Here is a 21,117-nt window from a genome sequence, read left to right on the forward strand (position 1 = left end):
AGTTTATATTTTGGAATGAGAATTCAGTTCTGACTGACCGTTGCATTGGGAAAGATGTAATATTCTGGGATGGGAATGTAGTGGTTGGGAAATTTCTCTGGGATCAGTTCGTTATCTTCAGCATCCCAGAGTGGGGTGTTCAGATCTGCAAAGTTGTGATTTAGATCCAGACCAGTGTACGTCCAGCGGCCGATGGCCCACCCCGACAGCTCGGAACCCTGGAGGGAGAACAGAAAAGCAAGAAGAAAAAAGATTTCTCTGTTTTCTTTTCATTCTCTTACCTCGTGCTGAAATGTTCTAATATTTCTGCTTTTTCTCAACTTATCACACTTTATAAAAGGGCCCCAGCATTAGTCACAGAGTCCGTCTTTGCATGGAATTGTTACTTAAATGTTATTATTTATTTAAAAAAATTATATTCTGCTTATAACCTAAGCGGATTACAGTAGTCACATAAACGAATCTAAATTAAAATAACAACAATACATCAAACTTACAACTCTTTACAAATAATCAATTAGGCTTAGCAGGAAAAGAAAAGAAAAAAAAAAAAAAAGACCCCCCTAATCCAAAGGAATACTCTAACAAATAGATGAGTTTTTAAAGATTACAAAAAAATAAAAAAAATTGCAGATCCTGACATAGCCATAATGAACCATTCAGAACATTCCCCCCTCCTTTTTTTTTCTAACAAAAGAATAGCCCAGTTTTAAGTGCCAGCCTCGGCGGTAACAGCGCCAACGCTCCTAGAATTCCTGTGAGCATCTGAGCTGTTACCGCTGCTGCTGGCGTTAAAAACCGTGCTACTCTTTTGTAAAAGGAGGGTTTTATAAAGCATTTTCCACATATTTTGCCATGCAAGATAGGCTCAGCTACAAAAGTGGAAATCTTGGAGAAACATTGGTCTATTTTTGTAATTATTCAAATCTAAAATCATTTTCTCTTACTGAGGTAGAAATCTGGACAAAATACATCAAAATATTGAGTCTCAAATAGAAGTTATAACTGGTCACAGTACATGTGGAGGCTTCTTGTGGTGTCATGTAATAACAGAATATATTAAATGGGTGAACCTTAATACTGATTTTAAAAATTAATTTCAGCTTATGCAATTTATGAACTGTTACGTCCTTGCTCAAAATCCTATATTGGCTGCACGGAGAGCAATACGACTGTGACCGACTGAACAAAAAAGCCATATTACTACAGGTATATTTACTGCTCCAATAGTGACCCACTGGAGAGCTCAGGGTCACACGGTAGCAGATATCATTTGGAGAGTAATCGGTTCTGTGTCATGTTCTACCTTGGGTGGAGACAGGGGTTACTAGCTTGCTTATCATGAACTATTCTGAATTTGTTCATTAAAAACTCTACACCCAGGGGGATGGATTAAATGATAATTGGCATGGTTGACTTTGTTGTGATTGGCATTTCCATTCTCTGACGTCTGCAGCTTTCATAGTTTTCATTGGTTCTTTCAAATAAAAGTTTGTAATTTACCTCAGCACCATTTTGAATATATAAAATGAATGTGAGTAAATGATTAGGACCCTTGCTTCAGCAATTATGTTTGGCTAGAATATGTTTGGAAATAATTTGAAATGGAGAATATGTGGAAGGGCGGGGTTTGAGGCACCTGGCCAATCATTCGATGGGTTGGCGGGGGGGGGTGTCGTGGGTCGGCGGGTGGGGGGGCCGATCAGGGGTTCAGGGGGGGTGATCATGGGAGGGGGTGCGCCGAGGGCAGGAGGGCCTGGGATCCCAACTGCCCATATCTTAGTGGGGATGGGGAGTCACCGGGCCAGGAGGGCTTGGGCTCCCTCCTGGCCCAATCGCTGTCGAGCACCGGGGAGTCGCTGGGGCAGGAGGGTTTGGGCTCCCTCCTGCCCGGATCGTGTCGGGGGAGAGGTGGATCGCTGCAGGAGAGATGGCTCATCTCTCCTGCCGCTTTAGCGATCCCAAGTGCCATGTTTGTCGGCACTTGGTGGTATCGCTATTGCGGCTGGGGAGATGAGGCATCTCTCCCGCCGCGATGGTTGTGGTGGGGGGTGGGTAAGTTGCCGGGCCGCTGAGCTGATCACGCCAGCCGCCATCAGCTCAGCGGGCCTTTTTTCAGTACTTATACTTGTTTTGACTTGGTCTAAGTCAAAACGTATAAGTGTTGACTAGGCAACCTGCCTAAAGTTTTGGTTATACCTGCTGTACGCTTATGTCTAGGTTGGCCCACCTCCCACCCTTTCCCCTCCTCTAAAAATGCCTCTTTTCTCTCTATGCATTTAGAAGCAGGGGTAAGGCCTAATCTGGTTTTGGATACGTCTAAAACCAGCTTTGGTTATGAGCACTTGGATGATTAGGGTTTTAAATCATCCAAGTACCCATTTAGGCCACTTTTTAGACTTTTTTTTTATTATGAGCCTCATATTGTATAATTTTTGATAGTAACTTTATGCCTTCATGCAGAGAAGTGGCTTGTTTGAATCCTGATCATGTCAGTGACCTAAATTTCTCCCAAGAGTTCTGGAGTTGATTTTGAAGCCTACAGCTGGTGAATTCAGAGTTGTCCAAAGATGGATCATCTAGATTTTTTTAAATTTTTTATATCAACTATGAAGGCAGCAAATTATAATCTAGTAATTGATAGTGATTTTGTTTGCATATTTTTGAACTGTATAGTCACTATTTGAAGACAGACTGAACAGAGTTTTTGATATGAGAGGTTTTATGATATATATATAATCTTTGATGGGACTGATGATTAGAATTTGAAGCATTGCCAGAAGGCTTTATTCAAAGAGTTTTTTGAAGGCAACTCTTGCTTCTTACATGGTGGTCTTTAATAACAATAACCCTTGAGAGGAATTTGTATTCAGATAGTTTGATGTTTATTTATTTTATAAAGGCGACATAAGCTGTATAACACCACAAAGCCACCCAGCCATCCTTGTACATTGGGGCGGGCTAGTAAATTCTCAGTAAACTTGGAACTGTGCAACACTATAAACACACCTAACTGGATTGCACTTAAGTCTCACAGCAGCAGGTGTGAAGAGCACCAGCCTAATGAACAGAGTGAGCAGGCTGCAGGAACATTAACCATGGCCTGTCATTTCCTCAGGCTCTACTGGTCAGAGGGATGCAGAGCTACTACCAATAAGTAGCAAACAAGGATGAAGTATAGGAAGCCCCATGAAGCCAGTAGTCATCCCAAAGAAGTGGGGAGTAAGCTTAGAGAAAATACGAGGGTGGTTTGAAAAGTTCGGTAAACAAACAAGTTATACAATAATAATAATAATAAAAACACCAACAGGTATATTTCTCAACATAGTCTCCATTGAGGGGTGTACACTTAATTCAGCGAGTGTCCAGTTTTTCAATCCCATCGGATAAATAGATTTTATAAACTTAAAAAAAAAATAAAATTTTACTTGTTTTAATACCGAACTTTTCTTTTTTTTTTTTTAAATTTTTTATTCATTTTCAAAATTACATTAAGTGTTACATATATTCAATCACATTAACAATAAACATATCACTTACAGGCTATCATTTGCACATTACATAAATTCTTATCCCTCCCCCTTCCCACCCATCCCTACCATATATTCCATTATAATATAAATATGTATTTATAAAATATCTCCACCCTACCTAATTAAACTGATAAATTTAAGGGAAAAAATTTCAACTAATCCGTACAATATTTTGTTAATGGTTTCCACACATCCTGAAATACCGAACTTTTCAAACCGCTCTCGTATATGGCAACAGGTAAATGGGGTGCCACAGAGAATAGAATAGGGGGTCCCCAAAGTCCCTCCTTGAGGGCCGAATCCAGTCGGGTTTTCAGGATTTCCCCAATGAATATGTATGAGATCTATGTGCATGCACTGCTTTCAATGCATATTCATTGGGGAAATCCTGAAACCTGACTGGATTCGGCCCTCAAGGAGGGACTTTGGGGACCCCTGGAATAGAGCATCTAAAATACAAGGTGATGGATGTGAGGCCAAAGGTGGCCAGGAAGAGGGAATATGTGGAAACACCAGAAGGACTCAGACCTCCCAGCACAACTCAAGGCCATGAAGGCCTCAATTTGATCATCCTCCTTTACCACCAGGGGAACTTGAGCAAGTCACTTTCTCCTATCCAAATTTAGATTTATGAATCCCGTACAGAAAGGACATTGTAACCGTATGATATATGTACTGGGACACAGACAGTACTAAGTCAACAAAATGTTTTGAAAACCAAGGAAAGTTATTTGTGCCTACCAGTTTGTAGGCCATCTCATATCCATCTGGGTTCATGGAAGGCAGCAGATGTATGCGTGTCTCTGTTACCAGCTGCACAATACGTGGATTCCCCTTATTGTATTCCTGGCACATATACTGCATCAGGTTCAGTAGCAGTTCCCGACCCACCACCTCATTCCCATGCATCCCTGCCACGTACCGGAACTCTGGTTCACCTGCAACACAAGGGACTAAACAGTCAAAGAGGGCAACCAACAAAGCAAGCAGCCGGTAGGAGATTTAATGAAAATTCCATCTTCTCAGTAGGATGAAACATTTCAAAAGAACTCAAAGAGTGACGATGACGGCTGAAACAGATGAACGTTTACTATTAAGACACTGACACATATGGCTATTATAGAGCACAAAGTTTGGAGAATGACATCAACTCTCGGATTCTATAAAGTTCGCTCAGATTAGGGCACCCAAATTATGCACGGGATCCTGAGACATGTATGCAGCCTCCCTCATTTTTCTTCGTCGTGTTCCTGGGTTCCTGAAGAAGGGTTCTTCCCTGAAACCAGCTCGGTTGAACCTGTTATCCGGATGCGCTTTAATTTTGTGCTTCAGAGATGAGTTTCTTCTTCATTCTTCAGTTAAGTTATCGTTTTTCAGATTTTTTGATTTTTTGCTGGGGTTTTGGCTGGTAGGGTTCATTTAGGGGTCGCTCAGGACTCACCTGTTACTCACTTTAGTTGAGTCACTCGTTTTTGATTTGTGAACGTTTTCACCTTGATTTATTGCACACCCTGGGTGCTCAGTGATGGTGTGCGGGTGGGGGTATATTACCTCTACCTGAGTCACGAAGTGTCGGAGCTTGTCTCCAGTTGCTGCTTGTTCACACTGAGAGCACCCTTAAAATTTGAGATTATCTCGTTAGTTTTCACGCGGTTTGCGTGGCGTGCACAGTTTTGATCCTGAGCGCCCCCTTTGTGAACCTTTTTGACGATTTCTACCTTATTGTTGTATCTAATTTAGGTTGTGGCAGTAGTTTTTGGAGTGTGTGTTGTGTAACGGATTAATGAGCCAATTAGTATCATTAATTGGGCGCTAACAATCAATTACTGACGTCAATTGGCACCAGAGGTGACATTTGCATCTGCATGCCCGCTGTTCTATAAGGCCCCGGTGCCCAGATCCCATACTGTGCAACCCAAAAGGGGGTGTGGCCATGAGAGGGCATAGGCGGGTCAGGGGCTTTCTCAAAAGATGTGCGCAGCACTATAGAATTCTGGAGATCTGTGCCCAAAGATTTATACCAGGTTTCAGTAACATGGGTGCATGAATCTCTGCTAGGTGCTATCCTATGAAGGGTGCTCATCCCGGAGGGACATTTCTAGAACAATGCTGATCGATGATTTTTCCCAGTGTCTATTTTTTTTTTTGTGTGTCATTTCATGAATCTGGCTGCAACTGATTTTCTGTTGGTGATCTACAGAAGAACATGGGAGAAACGTAAGCATTTAAATTTTATTTACTTAGTGTAGAAGCAGTTTTGGGTTTGTAACTATTAAAGTTACTACTATTATTGATTATTTCTATGGCACTACTAGACATATGCAGAACTGTACACTTTATATGGTGGCACATTCTTTGTTCCTAGTGGGTTTGCAATTTAACCCCCCCCCTCCCTGTTTTACAAAGGCACAGTGGTGGCTGCTGTGTGGCGAATGCTCCGATGCCCATTGAATCCCTAAGGGCGTTGGAGCGATTACTGTGGCATGCCATGATAATCGCCTTTGTAAAAGGGGGCCTAAGTTATTTGTACCTGAGGCAATGGAGTGTTGGATGTCTTGCCCAGGGTCAGGGGGAGCTGCAGTGAGAACTGAATCCAGTTACCCAGGATCTCATTCATTCTGACACATCAACCAACAGGGTCCCCCCCCCACTACTCCCATGGGAGGGGCCTTAGGAATCTGGCCAATCAGAGGCCATTCCCAGTGAATCCCAGAATGCACTGGGAAGGATGCCTAAGTCTATGGTTGGCCCAGGTGCCTAAAGATCTTCCGATGGATTTAACGGGTGCCTAAAGCCCCATCCCAGGATGCACCAGGAAAGGAAAGGCCCGCCATTCAGAAGAGGCGGGCCTGCTGGCCAGAGGGAGTGGGCATCCCTTCAGCCAGCCTTCAAGAAAAAGGTATGGGGGGAGGGGGGTGTTCAGGGCTGTGGGGTGTTCGGGGGGAGGGGGGTGCCAGCAGGATATATTGAGCATTCCTCCTGCAAGGGATGTTAGTGGAGGGGGGGGGGAGGGTGCCGGCAGGAGGGACTGGGCATCCCTCCTGCCGTAGACAGTGTGGAGAAGTTTGGGGGTTCCCTGTCGCAGCCACTCAGCTGATCATGGCAGAAGAATTCCCCTATTCCCCATCAGCTGAATGGCAGGGACTCCCCAATGCCACGATTCTGTAACTGGAACCTTAAAATAATTGACAGGCGATCAGTAGCTGCTTTTACAGTGGCCACCGACTTGGGTGCCGGTTACAGAATCTGGCCTGAAATGATTTGCCCAGAGTCATGAGAGTGGTCACTGAGAGAAGTGAGTAAAAAGGACTCACGAAATTTGCAGAAAGTGGGTAGTTTTAAAATTGCCTTAATAGGAGATAATTATAATAGCACTGTGATGAAATTCACATTCCATCCTTCACCACAGGAACACCTTGGAAATGGGACAAGGAAGAAAGAAAAGATTAACATACCTGCAGAACAAGGGAAGGATGGACTCTCAGGAGAAACTACAATTGCCAAGAAGCATAGGGGGCCTGGAGGCAGAGTCTCTTAGAGAGAGAGAAAGGAAGAGAACCCCAGGCCTATAAAGATCCAATTAGTTAAGCAAGCCAGAGCAGGGGGTGGGGGACTAAAGAAGGTTGTACCATATGAAGTGGCATAATAAGGGCCAGGGTTAGGATCACCCCTGGTGCCATTTTCACAGGGGCACCGGCACCTTTCCTCTGCCATGCTGGCATATCTTTTGAAATATTTGCCGACACAAGCAGCAGCTTCCACCTGCTGCTCACGCCAGTCTTGCCTCCCTTTTGACATCACTTCCTGGTTGCACAAAAGGAGCCAAGGCCGGCGTGAGCAGCAGGTGGAAGGTGCTACTTCCATTGGTGAACATTTCAAGAGGTACACAGCAGCTTCAAGCAGCAAAGGACAGGGCACTCAAGCGGCTGGAAAGAGCGGGGGCTGCACGGTTCGGCAATACCGAGCACCACTGCCCCGAGCTATGCTACTGACTGAGTATGCATTAGAATACATAATCATTAAATATACACTCCTTCCTCGGTATTCGCGGTTTCAGTGTCTGCGAATTCGGTTATTTGTGGTTTTTTGGCACGGGACCCCCCCTAGTGAATCGCTCCATCCCTGACCTCCCCAGACCTTACTGGGAGCAATCTTCCTACATGGACAAGCAGCCGGAGAGCTCGGGTAGCGATCAAAGTTACAGGAGGATCCTTATTCCTAAGAGAAGCAGCATAATATCTGGTTTACTACTTGGGATCTAGCTAGGTACTTGGGACCTGGTTGGCCACAGTTGGACATAAGATACTGGTCTTGATGGACCTTCGGTCTGTCCCAGTATGGCAATTCTTATGTTCTCTTGTGAATCACCACGAACTTTGGAGTGTGCGGTATATAAATAAATAAATAACCCTTTGATTATAAGCCTTTCAGGACTGGGAAATATCTACTGTACTTGAATGTAATTCACTTTGAGCTCAGAGTTGAAAGGTGAGTCATTAAATATGAAACTCCAAGCCAGAAGAGCAAATCGTACCATTGAAAGTGAAGAATCATATACTTTGAAAATTACAGCCATAGACATAGAGAATGATGAGTCAGCTATGACCAAGGCTCTTGACAAATTCAGAGAAAGCCAGAGGAATAAAGTAAATAGCGAGAGAGTCATGATGTCATTGGCCAGTGGACCTACTTGATGCAAGCTGCAGATAGAATGTTAGAAATGGCAGGCTCACCTAATTCATGCTGTCCTGGATTGTCGGAAATTTCCATAACATACATTTTCAGGCCCAGGTAGCTCTTGCCAATGCTATACACTCGTGTAATGTTGGGACACTCCTCATTCACCACCTTCATCAGCTGTAGAATGGAAGACAGAAAGCATAAGGAGCTGGCGGCTACAGTATCACATCCCTGGAGAGAATCAGGTACAATTTAGGAATGCCATATTAACAAAATAAGAATAGGAAGTGATTATAAACCCAGTTTTTACTTCTATTAAATGTTTGGTTGTGTGCTCGTCTAGAGCAGTGTATCGCAAGCTGTGTGAGATTTCAGGTGTGCCGCGGTACACTGGGGAAGAGAGAGAGAGATGCTGGTACCTGCTGAAGAAAGGCACATCCTGCAAGCAATCTCCCGATGCCGGCACCTCTTCTCTCTGAACATAAGAACATAAGAAGTTGCCTCCACTGGGTCAGACCAGAGGTCCATCCTGCCCAGCGGTCCGCTCCCGCGGCGGCCCATCAGGTTCGCGACCTGTGAAGTGGTTACTGACCACTTCTATAACCTACCTCAAGTTCTATCTGTACCCCTCTATCCCCTTATCCTCCAGGAACCTATCCAAACCTTCCTTGAACCCCTGTACAGAGTTCTGGCTTATCACCTCCTCCGGAAGCTTGTTCCATGTGTCCACCACCCTTTGGGTAAAAAAGAACTTCCTAGCATTTGTTCTAAACCTGTCCCCTTTCAATTTTTCCAAGTGACCCCTAGTGCTTGTGGCTCCCCACAGTTTGAAGAATCTGTTCTTATTTACTTTCTCTATGCCCTTTAGGATTTTGAAGGTTTCTATCATGTCCCCTCTAAGTCTCCTCTTCTCCAGAGAGAACAGCCCCAGCGTTTTTAACCTGTCAGCGTAAGAGAAATTTTCCATACCTTTTATCAGTTTAGTCGCCGGCCCTTCTCTCCAGCGCAGGTCCTTCTCTCGGCGCAAGGCCCATTTGAAGGGCCTTTGCGCATGCGCTGACATTGGCACGCTGACGTTACGCATGCGCTGACATCGGCGCACTGACGTCATGCATGCACGTGACATCATCACGCCAATGCCAGCACACTTCCAGACGTCTTAAGCTGGGACACTAAGTGTAGTGTGCCCCGGCTTGAAAAATTTTGCGAGACACTGGCCTAGAGCATCAGCGGATATTCTCCTCTTCGTACTACAATTAACATAAACTTATGCTTGCATTTTTACTATTGGGGTAAAGTGTTCTAAATTACCCCTGAAATACCTTCTATATAATATTGCTTCAGACCCTCTGAAATTCCTCTCTAGTATTCTAAATTATTAAATTCAGGGGGTACTAGTCGAAATGCGGTCTATACTCCCGGCCGGCTGCCATGTTGAGAGAGTGATGTTTAATTGTTACGTTGCGTTTGGTAGCGTTTACTCCGCCCTGCAACGTCTCTCACAGCTGAGCCGGAGAGTACGTATTTAAACTAAGCGGTAGTGCGCCGCGGCCATCTTGTCAAACACATCGGGTGGTCGCGTCGTGAAGTCTGAATATCATCAAGGTAATTGCTTACCTATAACCAGTTGTAGTTAAGTTTTTACAGGTCCATTATTTACTGAAGTTGGTTTTATATTTTAGGGAATGGAGCCCTGAGGAAACCCCCCAGGGGTGAAACATGTTGGCAAACATATCCCTTGTTTCTTACCACCTAAGATAAGTACAATATATCTTTTCAAAAGTTGTTAAAAAAGTATAAAATCAAGAAAACAGTCTTTTTTTTAAAAAAAAAGTTGATAATTTATTTAATGAATGACCTTATGAAGATTCAGATGCATAAAGCCAAGTGTCATGAAAATTTAATTGAACACTTGGTGGCATTTCAGAGGGTCTGAAGCAATATTATATAGAAGGTATTTCAGGGGTAGTTTAGAACACTTTACCCCAATATATATACTGTGGTTGGAACCTTCTATTAGCATTGAATAGCTAAGCCTACCATTAGAATGCATTTTTACTATTGCATATGTACTGTCGTCCCAATGGTTTTTGGATGTACTATACCTGACTCCATGTCACTGGCATAATTTTGGGTCAGTCTGGGTATTTTTGATCCTCATCTACAGGCATTCCAAGAGGTCCCTGGTTATGATCTGCAAGTGTCTGATTCCAGAGGTAGTACAGTGCTATCCGGTAAAACAAGGGTTCTGCATCTAGTCCTTGGGATACACCCAGCTAGTCAGGCTTTCAGAATATCCACAATGAATATACAATACTCCCCTGATATTTGCGGGGGGTTCCGTTTCAGGAACCCCCACGAATATCGAAAAACCGTGAATATGGTTTTTCATCTGGGAAGGCAGGAGAGGGCAGCTGGAGTGCCGGCGAGTGAAGGAAATCACTCGCGGTATGCTCCGACCGCCTTTTCCTGTACTAAAGTCAGGCCTCACCAATCAGGAGCTGCTTTGACAAGCAGCTCCCGATTTCCTTCACTTGCCGGCGATCCAGCTGCCATCTCCTGCCTCTCCAGCTGCCCTCTCCTGCTTCCCCTTCATGGTCAGAAAATACTGCAAATGACCTGGACCGCGAACCGTGGACCGCAAACCATGTACCGCAAATTCACAGGGGAACACTGTACATGAAATAAATCTGCATGCACTACACGCACTACCTCCCTTTTATACAAATCTATTTCATGCATATTCAATGTGTATGTTCTGAAAACCTGACTGGCTAAGTTTGTCGACTGGGTTGAGAACCCCTGCAATAGAATCATATGGGTTTCATTGGTCATGGACAGCTGCAAGGAGTTCCACGTCTGTAAACGGAATTACCCATATCACAAAAAGGTTTGTGTTTAGACTCTTTGACATTCCTTTAGTCTTCTACCCGGTTCCTCTGAAGGTGCTGGATAAATTGTTATGTCACCGATTGCAATAACATTGCTTTACTAAATGTTATAATTACAGACATGAACGTATGAGAGAAATCAAGGCATACATGCTAGTGTTACATAGAGGAGGAAGAGAAATGGCTCAGAGCAAAGGGATACTAGGCAATCGCCTAAGGTGGTAGCTTCTGGAGGGCATAAAATAACAGAATCAAGTCAAATCAATAGATCCATGAGCACATACTTTTTCTTGCAGGACAAGTGGATAGTCCATTTATCTGGGTAAATAACTTCTGGAAATTGTTCTCATTATGCATACATATATGAGTGTAAAACAAAGAGGTCCTTTTGTCTTTCTTCAAGATAAAGAAGCAATTCTTCGTCTATTCTACAGGACTGATAAGGTGGAATTTCATGGATTCAAAATTTCTATATTTCCTGATGTATCTAAGTGGACACAAGCCAGACGTAAGAAGTTTTTGGCTTGTCGTCAGTCTGTTTTGAGTTTAGGGGCAACTTTTCAATTACGTTTCCCCTGTAAATGCTGCAATACTTATCAGAGTAATAGATATATCTTTTATGAACCCGATCAATTGCAGTTTTTTCTTGAAGGTAAAGTAACCACAAGAATTCCAGATACCTCCATGGAATCAGCCCAGCAGGCCATTAGTTAAAATAACTCCAACTGCACTCTGTTATTTGAATTAATTTAGTTTATTTCCTGAAACCAACTACCCTTGGAAGTGATTGATTCCTTCTCCTCTCAGATTGTGGACTTTAATCATAGTTACCATGTGTTATTATTTTATAATTAATATTTGTTTTCCTTATTGGATTGTTATATTTCCTTCAAGTATTGATTGATATGTTAATTTGTAAAAGTATAAATAAAAAAACAAAAAAAAAAAACAACCCCAAAACAAAAAAAAACCAAAGAGGTCCTGTAAATGCATAAATTACCATGTGGCAAATGCAAGGGAGTGGGGACTTGTATACCACCTTTTTGTGGCTTTGACATTTAAAGTAGTGGGCATTGGAGGATTAAGTCACTTGCCCAGGGTCACAAGGAGCCAACACTAGGATTTGATCTCATAACCTCTAGATGCGGAGGCAGCAGCTCTACCAGTGAGCCACACCTTCCTGCTGTTGGAATCATTCCCAGCATGCTCTCATACAGCTGCTGCCCAGAAAAGTACTTTCCTGCATGGTGTCGTTGCCGATAGCACAGAGACAACTGCTGCTTGCTACTTAGGAGCTGGTAAGTACTTCCATGTTAATTTCAAGGGTGATAGTACGTGATCAGGTACCAGGTAAACTCTGCAGGACTCCAGGGAAGTCTGTTCCTAGTGATTGAAAATATGATACCCGTGTTTCCCTGAAAATAAGACCATTTCATATTAAATTTGGGTCCAAAAAACACATTAGGGCTTATTTTGGGCGGATGTCATTTTTTTTCATGTATAACAATCATCTCTTCCTTCCTCTCTTCCACCCCATTTCTTCCTCTTTCCATTCTTCCCCCCCCCCCATGTGCAGCATCTTTCCTCCCCTCCCTCCCAACCTCCTATGCCCCACCAAACCTCCCACCGTGAGACTGACATACCTCCGCTCCGAGGCCTCTTAAAGGGTGGGGGTTGCTGAATCAATGAGTCCAATTTTTTCAGCAAATCAGGCCACACTAGTGTCAGAGATGGAGTCGGGGACATTCGATGGGCGGGGGGTGGAGGGGGGGAGAGCTTTGGAAGTTTATCTTAACTAGGGCTTATTTTTGGGGTAGGGATTATATTAGGAGCATCTTTAAAAATTATTCTAGGGCTTATTTTCGGGGAAACAGGGTATTGAAGTTGGAGGAGTCCCACTCAGTTTAGAGCAGGGGTTTCTCAACCCAGTCCTTGGGACACACCCAGGTAGTGGCGTAGTAAATGGGAGTGGGGGGAGCGGACCTCCTGGGCGCCGTCTTGGTGGGGGCACCGGCACCCCTCCCCCGCTTCTTCCCACTCCTCCCCCACTGCGCCCACGCCTTCACTTTGCCGGCGCTACCAGCAACTCCAACCTTCTGCTCACGCCAACCTCTGCGCTCCCCTTTGACTAGGGTTACCCTGGACATGGCCTCCTTTTGAGGACATGTCCGGGGGTCCGAACGGCTTTTCAAAACCCAGCACTTTGTCAGGGTTTTGAAAAGCTTCCCCAAAAATTGTGTCGGGCAAGAGGGCATCCGCGCAACTGTGTGTGATGTCATCCCGTCGCATCCATGCATGCGTGGATGCCCTCTTGCCCAACCAGAGCAAGCAGCGGGAGTGGAGCTAGGGCGGGTTTAGGGGAAGGACTGGAAAAAACCATGTGTGGAGGATTAGACTTATACTGCCTCTGGGCTACCAGATTTCTTCGTGCAAAAAAAAGGACACATGGCCCTGCCCTGTTCTGCCTCCAGCTCCACCCTGATCCGCCCCTAGCCTTGTCTCTTCGTACCCGAGTCCGGGCCCCATCTGAAGGGTCTCCGAGCATATGCGGATGTGACATGTTGATGTTACACATGCGCATGTAATGTCATTGTGTGGCATCCACACATGCACAGTGGCTCTCCAGATATGGCCCTGCGTTCGGGGCCTTCCAAAACCTGGACAAACTGCTGGGTTTTGGAAATCCGTCTGGCCACCTGGAAAATCTAGACCCGCCCCCCAGGCCTGCTCAGTCCCAACCATCCCTGCCCCAGTCCCACCCCCAATCCTGCCCTAGCCCCGCTCCCTGCTGTCTGCTCTGCTCGGGCAGGAAGGCATCCGTGCGTGCGCGTGATGCCATCGCGTTGCCCTCCTGCCTGACGGTGATTTAGAGAGAGGCTTTTCAAAACCCAGACAAAGTGCCTGGACAAAAGGAGGACATATCCGGGGAAATCCTAATCTGGACAGTCCACTAAAGAGAGGACATGTCCGGGTTTTCATGGACACCTTGTAACCCTTCCCCTGATGCACATATTTGATGGTTAAATGAATTGCTTTAAGCTGCTGAAAATCCAGTTCAGAAGTTTACACCAGCTCAATAGTATTTCATCACAAAACTGTACCAAAATGATCCAGGCTTCTGGGAGAAGAGTTACCTTTCTCATTTCCTTGTAGTTGTGATGCTTGAACTCCAGTTTATCAGTTGGCTGTTGCTCATGTTCCCAAAAGATATTATTGGGATCTGTATGGGAACAGAGATGCAGGATTAGGCATTTCAGCATAACAAACAGAAAGAAATGTAGAGAATATGCAAAAACCAAACAAAAAACATCATCACCCCAAAAGCAAGAGAGAATCTGGAGGACAAAAAAATCTTCAGATTGGTAGTTCACAGTTTTACATCCTTCTGATGTTATTAAAACCATTTATTTTCCAGTCCTCCTGTTAGCTAGACCTGTAATCTCCAGCAATCTATAGGTAATATTATATCGCCATCTCCTGGATAGGATAGGAACAGCGGTAGCAACAACAAAGTACGATAACTAATTTAAGGTAAGGGATCTTTCAACTGATCTGATAATACATGTGAGAATTGTTCTGTTTCTCTGTGCTGCTTTCTAACAACTAATTAAAATGGCTCAGTGTTATATTTTCTTATAGGTGCTACGTTCTGCTGTGTGTGCAGGGTTCATTTTCTGCGTGTGCCTACAACTGAACTCAACCCTAAAGCAAATTTTATAAGGAAAACAGCTTATGAGGGGGCCTCTGAAAAGTTCTCAGCCCAACCAAGATAATGATGTGGAGCTGTGAAACTTACAAGTTGTCATATTTTGTCTCATTTGATATCATTAAAACAAAAAGTGTCAAGGAAAGAGTGGAATAACTTGTAAGTTTCACGGCTCCACATCATTCTCTTCTTGGTTGGCCTGAGAACTTTTCAGCTAATCGTTTAGTGCACCTTAGCAAAACAGGGCCTTTGTCAAAGTTGAATTACTGCAATGCCTTGTATTTAGAGATGGCTAAAACACACTGTAGGGCCTTGCAAGTAATCCAAAATACTGCAGTTTGCTTGATTGTGGGGGGCCACACGTGACTCCATTGTTGAGGAGCCTTCACGAGTTGCCAGTATAGTATTGCAGACAATATACAGTGCTGCTGAAAAGTTATCAGCCCAACCAATCAACTTCCTAAATGCTGAGCGTCATTTTGCCACTGTAGCTGAAAAGAGAGTGATTTTATTCCATCAAGGGCCCCTTTTACTAAGGTGCGCTAGTGTTTTTAGCGCACGTGGGAAATTACTAAACGCTACACTTCTAGAACTAACACCAGTTCAATGCTGGCGTTAAGGTCTAGCGGGCGCGGCAAAGTAGCGCGCGCTGTTCTGTGCGTTAAAGCCCTAGCGCACCTTAGTAAAAGGAGCCATAAGTGCCAATTTGCGGAAACAAAATTGTATGCTTTGACATTGTTTCAGATCATTGATTGAACCATATCCACATCATTCTCTTCTTGGTTGGACTGAGAACTTTTCAGCATCCCCTCGTACAGTAGTTCCTTGGCATATAGGCCAGGTAGTACAGTTATATGTTCTGTCATATAGTTTGAGATCTGATAATGAGTGACATCTTGTGGTACCAGCTCCTAATATCATTTATTATGCTAAGGTGCTTTTTCTGTTGCAGGTTTATTACTATGGAACAGGCTTCAGATTTTTTTTCTACAATGCAATACTTTTAAAAACTCATTTATTTTTGCAGGCTTTTCCACCTATGTAAGGATAGAAGATACCTATATATGAGGGCAAATCAAAAATTGAAGGCACTTGTTAAATTATGTGATCACCAGAATAGAGCTAGTGAAATGCAACATATGTACTCGTGCATTGCCTCTTGGATAGTTTTTCCACATACAGTGCAGCGCTCAGCCTTTAGTCGTGTGGCAGCCATGAGGTCAGAAAATGGATGCTCCATTACAAGATTGCACCCTCAACGAACAACTTGCAGTAGTGCGCTTTCTTTGGGCAGAAGGAGTGAAACCTGTGGAAGTTCACCATTGGATATTGACTCATTATGGACCATGAATCAACGAAAGGTTTATGAGTGGGTAAAAAAGGTTTAAAGTGGGAAGAACAGGTAAGAACATAACATAAGAACATAAGCAGTGCCTCTGATGGGTCAGACCAGAGGTCCACCTTGCCCAGCAGTCCACTCACGCGGTGGCCCATCAGGTCCAGGACCTGTATAGTAATCCTCTATCTCTACCCTTCTATCTCCATTTCCTTCAGGAAATCATCCAATCCCTTCTTGAACCCCAATACCGTACTCTGTCCTATCACACCCTCTGGAAGCGCATTCCAGGTGTCCACCACCCTTTGGGTGAAGAAGAACCTCCTAGCATTGGTTCTGAATCTGTCCCCTCTTAATTTTTCCCAATGCCCTTTCATTCTTGTAGTTTTCGGAAGTTTGAAGAATCTGTCCCTCTCCACTTTCTTTATGTCTTTCATGATCTTGTAAGTCTCTATCATGTCCCCTCTAAGTCTCCGCTTTGCCAGGGAAAAGAGCCCCAGTTTCTCTAATCTTTCAGCATATGAAAGGTTTTCCATACCTTTTATGAATCGCGTCGCTCTTTTCTGAACCCTCTCGAGTAACGCCATATCCTTCTTAAGGTACAGCGACCAATATCGTAACTGAGAAAGGTTGTTCTGGTCGCCCATCAACATCATGCACACAAGAGCACATTGACAGGGCAGATGCCTTGATTAGAGAAGACCGACAGATAATGGTGTCTCAATTGGCTGCAAATTTTGAATACCAGCTATGGATCTGCATTTTCCATAATGCATGAGGTGGGATACAGGAAAGTCTGTGCATGATGGGTTCCCAAACCGCTTACTGATCTACACAAGCAACAGCGTGTGGAACTTGCGACCCAGTTCCTGAGATGGTATGAAGAAAATCTGAGCATTCTGGAGAGAACTGTCACCATCGATAAGACATAGTAACATAGTAACATAGTAGATGACGGCAGATAAAGACCCGAATGGTCCATCAAGTCTGCCCAACCTGATTCAATTTAAATTTTTTTAATTTTTTCTTCTTAGCTATTTCTGGGCAAGAATCCAAAGCTCTACCTGGTACTGTGCTTGGGTTCCAACTGCCGAAATCTCTGTTAAGACTTACTCCAGCCCATCTACACCCTCCCAGCCATTGAAGCTCTCCCCAGCCCATCCTCCACCAAACGGCCATATACAGACACAGACCCTGCAAGTCTGCCCAGTACTGGCCTTAGTTCAAGGGTGTGCATTACTGCGACCCAGAAAGCAAAAGACCAAGCATGATGAAATTAAGGAAATGATGCTCACCTGGTTTTGGGAGCAGCCAAGAAACTTCTCTGCAGGAATGCAGAAGATAGTTGAATGATACAACAAATGTTTCGTCTTGCATAGGGACTACATAGAAAAGTGATATGTACAATTGCTCACAGCTACCTGTACTTCTTTTAAAGCTGTTAAATGTATTTTACCTTTACTTTTTGATTTCTGTTTCTGTTTGTTTATTTGTCCCCCGCCCTTGTCCAGGGCGAGTTACACCTTTAAATACAAAATAATGCATTACATTTAACATACGAATCACAAGAACACAGACATCACTTAGAGCAGTGTTCTTCAACCACCGGTCCATGGACCAGTGCCAGTCCACATAAATTTCCTGCCGGTCCACAGGGCTGGCATGTGCATCAGGCCCAAAACTGTGTTCTTCAACTGCCGGTCCACGTTGCGATCGAAGCATTGTCAATAAGATTATATTGTGTGTATATATGAAAAATGAATGGAAAAAATAGTGTTACAATTAGGACTATGGGGGCAGGGTCTGGGGTGAAGATTGGGTAGAGATGGACAGGGTCTGACCCACGACTTAGCCCAGTGTTCTTCAACCGCCGGTCCGCGGACCGATGCCGGTCCACAAAATAATTATTTTATTTCTGTCGGTCCATAGGTGTAAAAAGGTTGAAGAACACTGACTTAGAGCACATTGCACTCTTACATACAAAATATAAAATTACATATGATATACAAGATGCCTCAACGACGAACATCATTGTAACTAATAAAACAGACCAGACCATGGAATACATCAGTGACCAGCACTCTGCACTCAACAGTCACCACTCCTCCTCCCTCAACCAAAATCAGACCCTATCTTTCATCTGACAGAACAAATGTCTTTTCAGTACTTTTTTAAAGTTCTGTAGATTCTGCTGTTGACAAATATATTCTGGAAGGTTGTTCCATTCCCTTTAAAACTGGGAAATGATTTTATATTATGTTTTTTGTTTCATATGGGTTTTTTTGTTTTATTTTATTGCATTTTGTATGATTGTGATGCTAGAAAGCGTTTTGTGGCAAGCGGGGTATATATTTTTTTAAAATAAAAATAAACAATGTGGACTTAATGTGGGAGCATTTAGCGCCTCCTAAATAGGTGGAGGTAAGTGCTCCTGCGTTAATTTTTTGTAGGTCTTTTATGCTAATGGAAAAATTAGTGTAGGACCTGCTAAAATAATAATAAAAACCTTAAAAACTACTGAATTATATCTAGGCTTAGCATGCAGGAAATTCCCACATTAAAACATATTAAGCTCAGATTTTAACACATTGTAGTAAAAAGACCTAGGGCTGTTCAAACCTTAGTTTTTCTTGCATAAACAAATAAAGCTAAGGAGGCGTGCTTTGGTGCATGTATGTAGGCAACCCTAATGCGCATGCTTGAATTTTTTCCTGCCTACAGAAGCTGTCAGTCGCTGGCAGACCGCCGATGAGTGAGGAAGTGTAAGTGAGCGCCGTCTGATTTTCATTTTTGATAAAATGACAGAAAAAGTTGAACAACGCTACTGCATTAAATTTTGTGTAAAGATTGGCAATTCCCAAGTGGAAACAAGAATCCGCAAGATTCAAAAGGCCTTTGGGGATGAAGCAATGGGCACCACACAAATAAAGGAGTGGTACAATTGCTTCAGAGATGGCTGCACATCAGTGGAGAGTGAAGCATGTTCTGGTAGGCCCTCAACATCCAGAAATGAGATCGTCATTGATCAAGTGAGGACCCTGGTGATGCAGGATCGTCAAATCACCAAGGGGTACTACCAAGAGGCTCTGCGTCACCTTCGTAATGCTGTGTGACGTAAAATGGCCGGACCTGTGGGCAGCGGGCAATTGACAGCTCCATCACGATCACGCACCTGCCCATTCTTCACATTTGATACGGAATTTCCTGGCCAAACACAGCACACCTGTGATTCCTCAGGCTCCCTACTCTTCCGATATGGCTCCGTGTGACTTCTGGCTTTTTCCCCATGCTGAAAATGCCCCTGAAAGGGACCAGATTTCAGTCAAGAGAAGACATCATGCAGAATGCGACAGACCAGTTGTGAGCAATCTCAAAAGAGGCGTTCCAGCACTGCTTCTGACAGTGGCAGAACTGTTGGAAGAAGTGTGTGGCAGCTCAAGGGGACTACTTAGAAGGAGATTAGTATAAGGTTGTTGTATCTGAATACAAGTATTTTTTATGAATAAAGGTCTGACACTTTTTGAACAGCCCTCGTATTTGTTTTTTATTCTTCAGATTGGTGGTTCACCAAAACTGCTAAAGACTATAAGAACCTTGAGAGATCTCTTAAATAGATGAATTAATACAATTATAATTACCTTATCACAAATTGATTTGTCATCATTTCAGATACTGCACATATAAAGTTTTATTTATAAATTTATATTTATGATTACAGTTCTTGACTCACATGTCAAAATCTCATATATAGATACATTTTGTGAGACTTTTTCAAGAACTGATACGTTGATTTATACTGATATTGATTTATACTGATATTGATTTATACTTAACTAATCTTGTAGTATGATATCTGACTAATTGTTTTTTGTTTCTTTTTTTTAGCTTGTGTGCCTCTGGTGAGGACAGGGTGAAACACAGCCATTTCTTTTAATATTCTTCTAAAGTTGTTTTTATTTATGTACATAATGAACTATATATATATATATATATATATATATCAGTATATTGGGATTTATCCATTATCATTTTTTTATTCTACTTAACAGTTTTAATGTGCCACAAAACAGGGCAACATATCAAATTTGTCGTACCTGGTAGTGGGCAGCCCAGGATCTCAGCCCTCAGGCAAATAGTCCCATTCGCAAACCAAGTCTGTGGATTGATTCGGATGTATCGTGCAACCATCGGCGTGGGTAACGCATTAAACACAGGGGTTTCAGGGTCTGTGCTTCCATTAAATATCTGACAGAAAGAAGTACAATAGTGTTAGCAGAAAGTAACCAAAAATGGAAAGAAAATAACGCATTGTGGATCTCATCTGTCTAGATCAGGGGTTTATTGTCAATTCTCCCTGCCAGGATCAGCTGAGCCATAGAGACCTATACCCCTCCCCCTGACATCCCCCAACATTGCTGGACCCCCCCAAAATCACTTGATACCACCCAATCCCCCACATCACCCTACATCATGGAACACCTCCCACACTACCCAACTCCCCCAACATCATGGAATACGCCCCCCAACATCATGGAATACGCAGTAGGAGGGGCCTAAGCATAAGCCAGGGTTTTCTTGGCCTACATACTGGCGCTTAAGTTCAAATTAGACACCTAGATGCAAACCATGCCTAAGATCCATCCACAATCTGCCCATGGCCTTTATCTACCGTCATGTTTCTATGTTTCTGTCAGAGAGAGAAAGAGATAATGGTTACTGTGGATGGGCAGACTAGATGGGCCATTTGGCCTTTATCTGCCGTCATGTTTCTATATTTCTGTACAGATCCTGAAAAAGCGGAAGAAGCTAAGTAATTTTTGCTTTTGTCAGCATCTAGCCAGCCCGGGTGATTTTGGACGCTCCTTGCCCTCGGAGGAGGGGCAAAGATATCCAAACCATTTTACTGTTTAGTGATTTTTTCATTTTAGTTTTCACTATTAGCACGTTTTGTGCACTAGTAAATTTAGTTGG

At 43.4% G+C, this 21,117-nt stretch overlaps 1 protein-coding gene across 3 annotated transcripts in view; it reads right to left on the bottom strand.

Annotated features, from left to right (window-relative positions):
* LOC117364611 (probable carboxypeptidase X1) overlaps positions 1-21,117 on the bottom strand; it is a 110,949-nt gene that overhangs the window by 37,885 nt on the left and 51,947 nt on the right. For all 3 annotated transcript variants that reach the window (XM_033954010.1, XM_033954001.1, XM_033953991.1), the window contains exons 6-10: positions 20,241-20,391; positions 14,239-14,324; positions 8,267-8,390; positions 4,275-4,471; positions 39-218 (exon numbers count right to left, since the gene is read on the bottom strand). In XM_033954010.1, coding sequence (XP_033809901.1) covers positions 39-218; positions 4,275-4,471; positions 8,267-8,390; positions 14,239-14,324; positions 20,241-20,391 — 738 coding nt within the window. The remainder of the gene's footprint in view (positions 1-38; positions 219-4,274; positions 4,472-8,266; positions 8,391-14,238; positions 14,325-20,240; positions 20,392-21,117) is intronic.

Source organism: Geotrypetes seraphini, chromosome 1, assembly GCF_902459505.1.
Source record: "Geotrypetes seraphini chromosome 1, aGeoSer1.1, whole genome shotgun sequence".
Taxonomy (NCBI): Eukaryota; Metazoa; Chordata; class Amphibia; order Gymnophiona; family Dermophiidae; genus Geotrypetes; species Geotrypetes seraphini.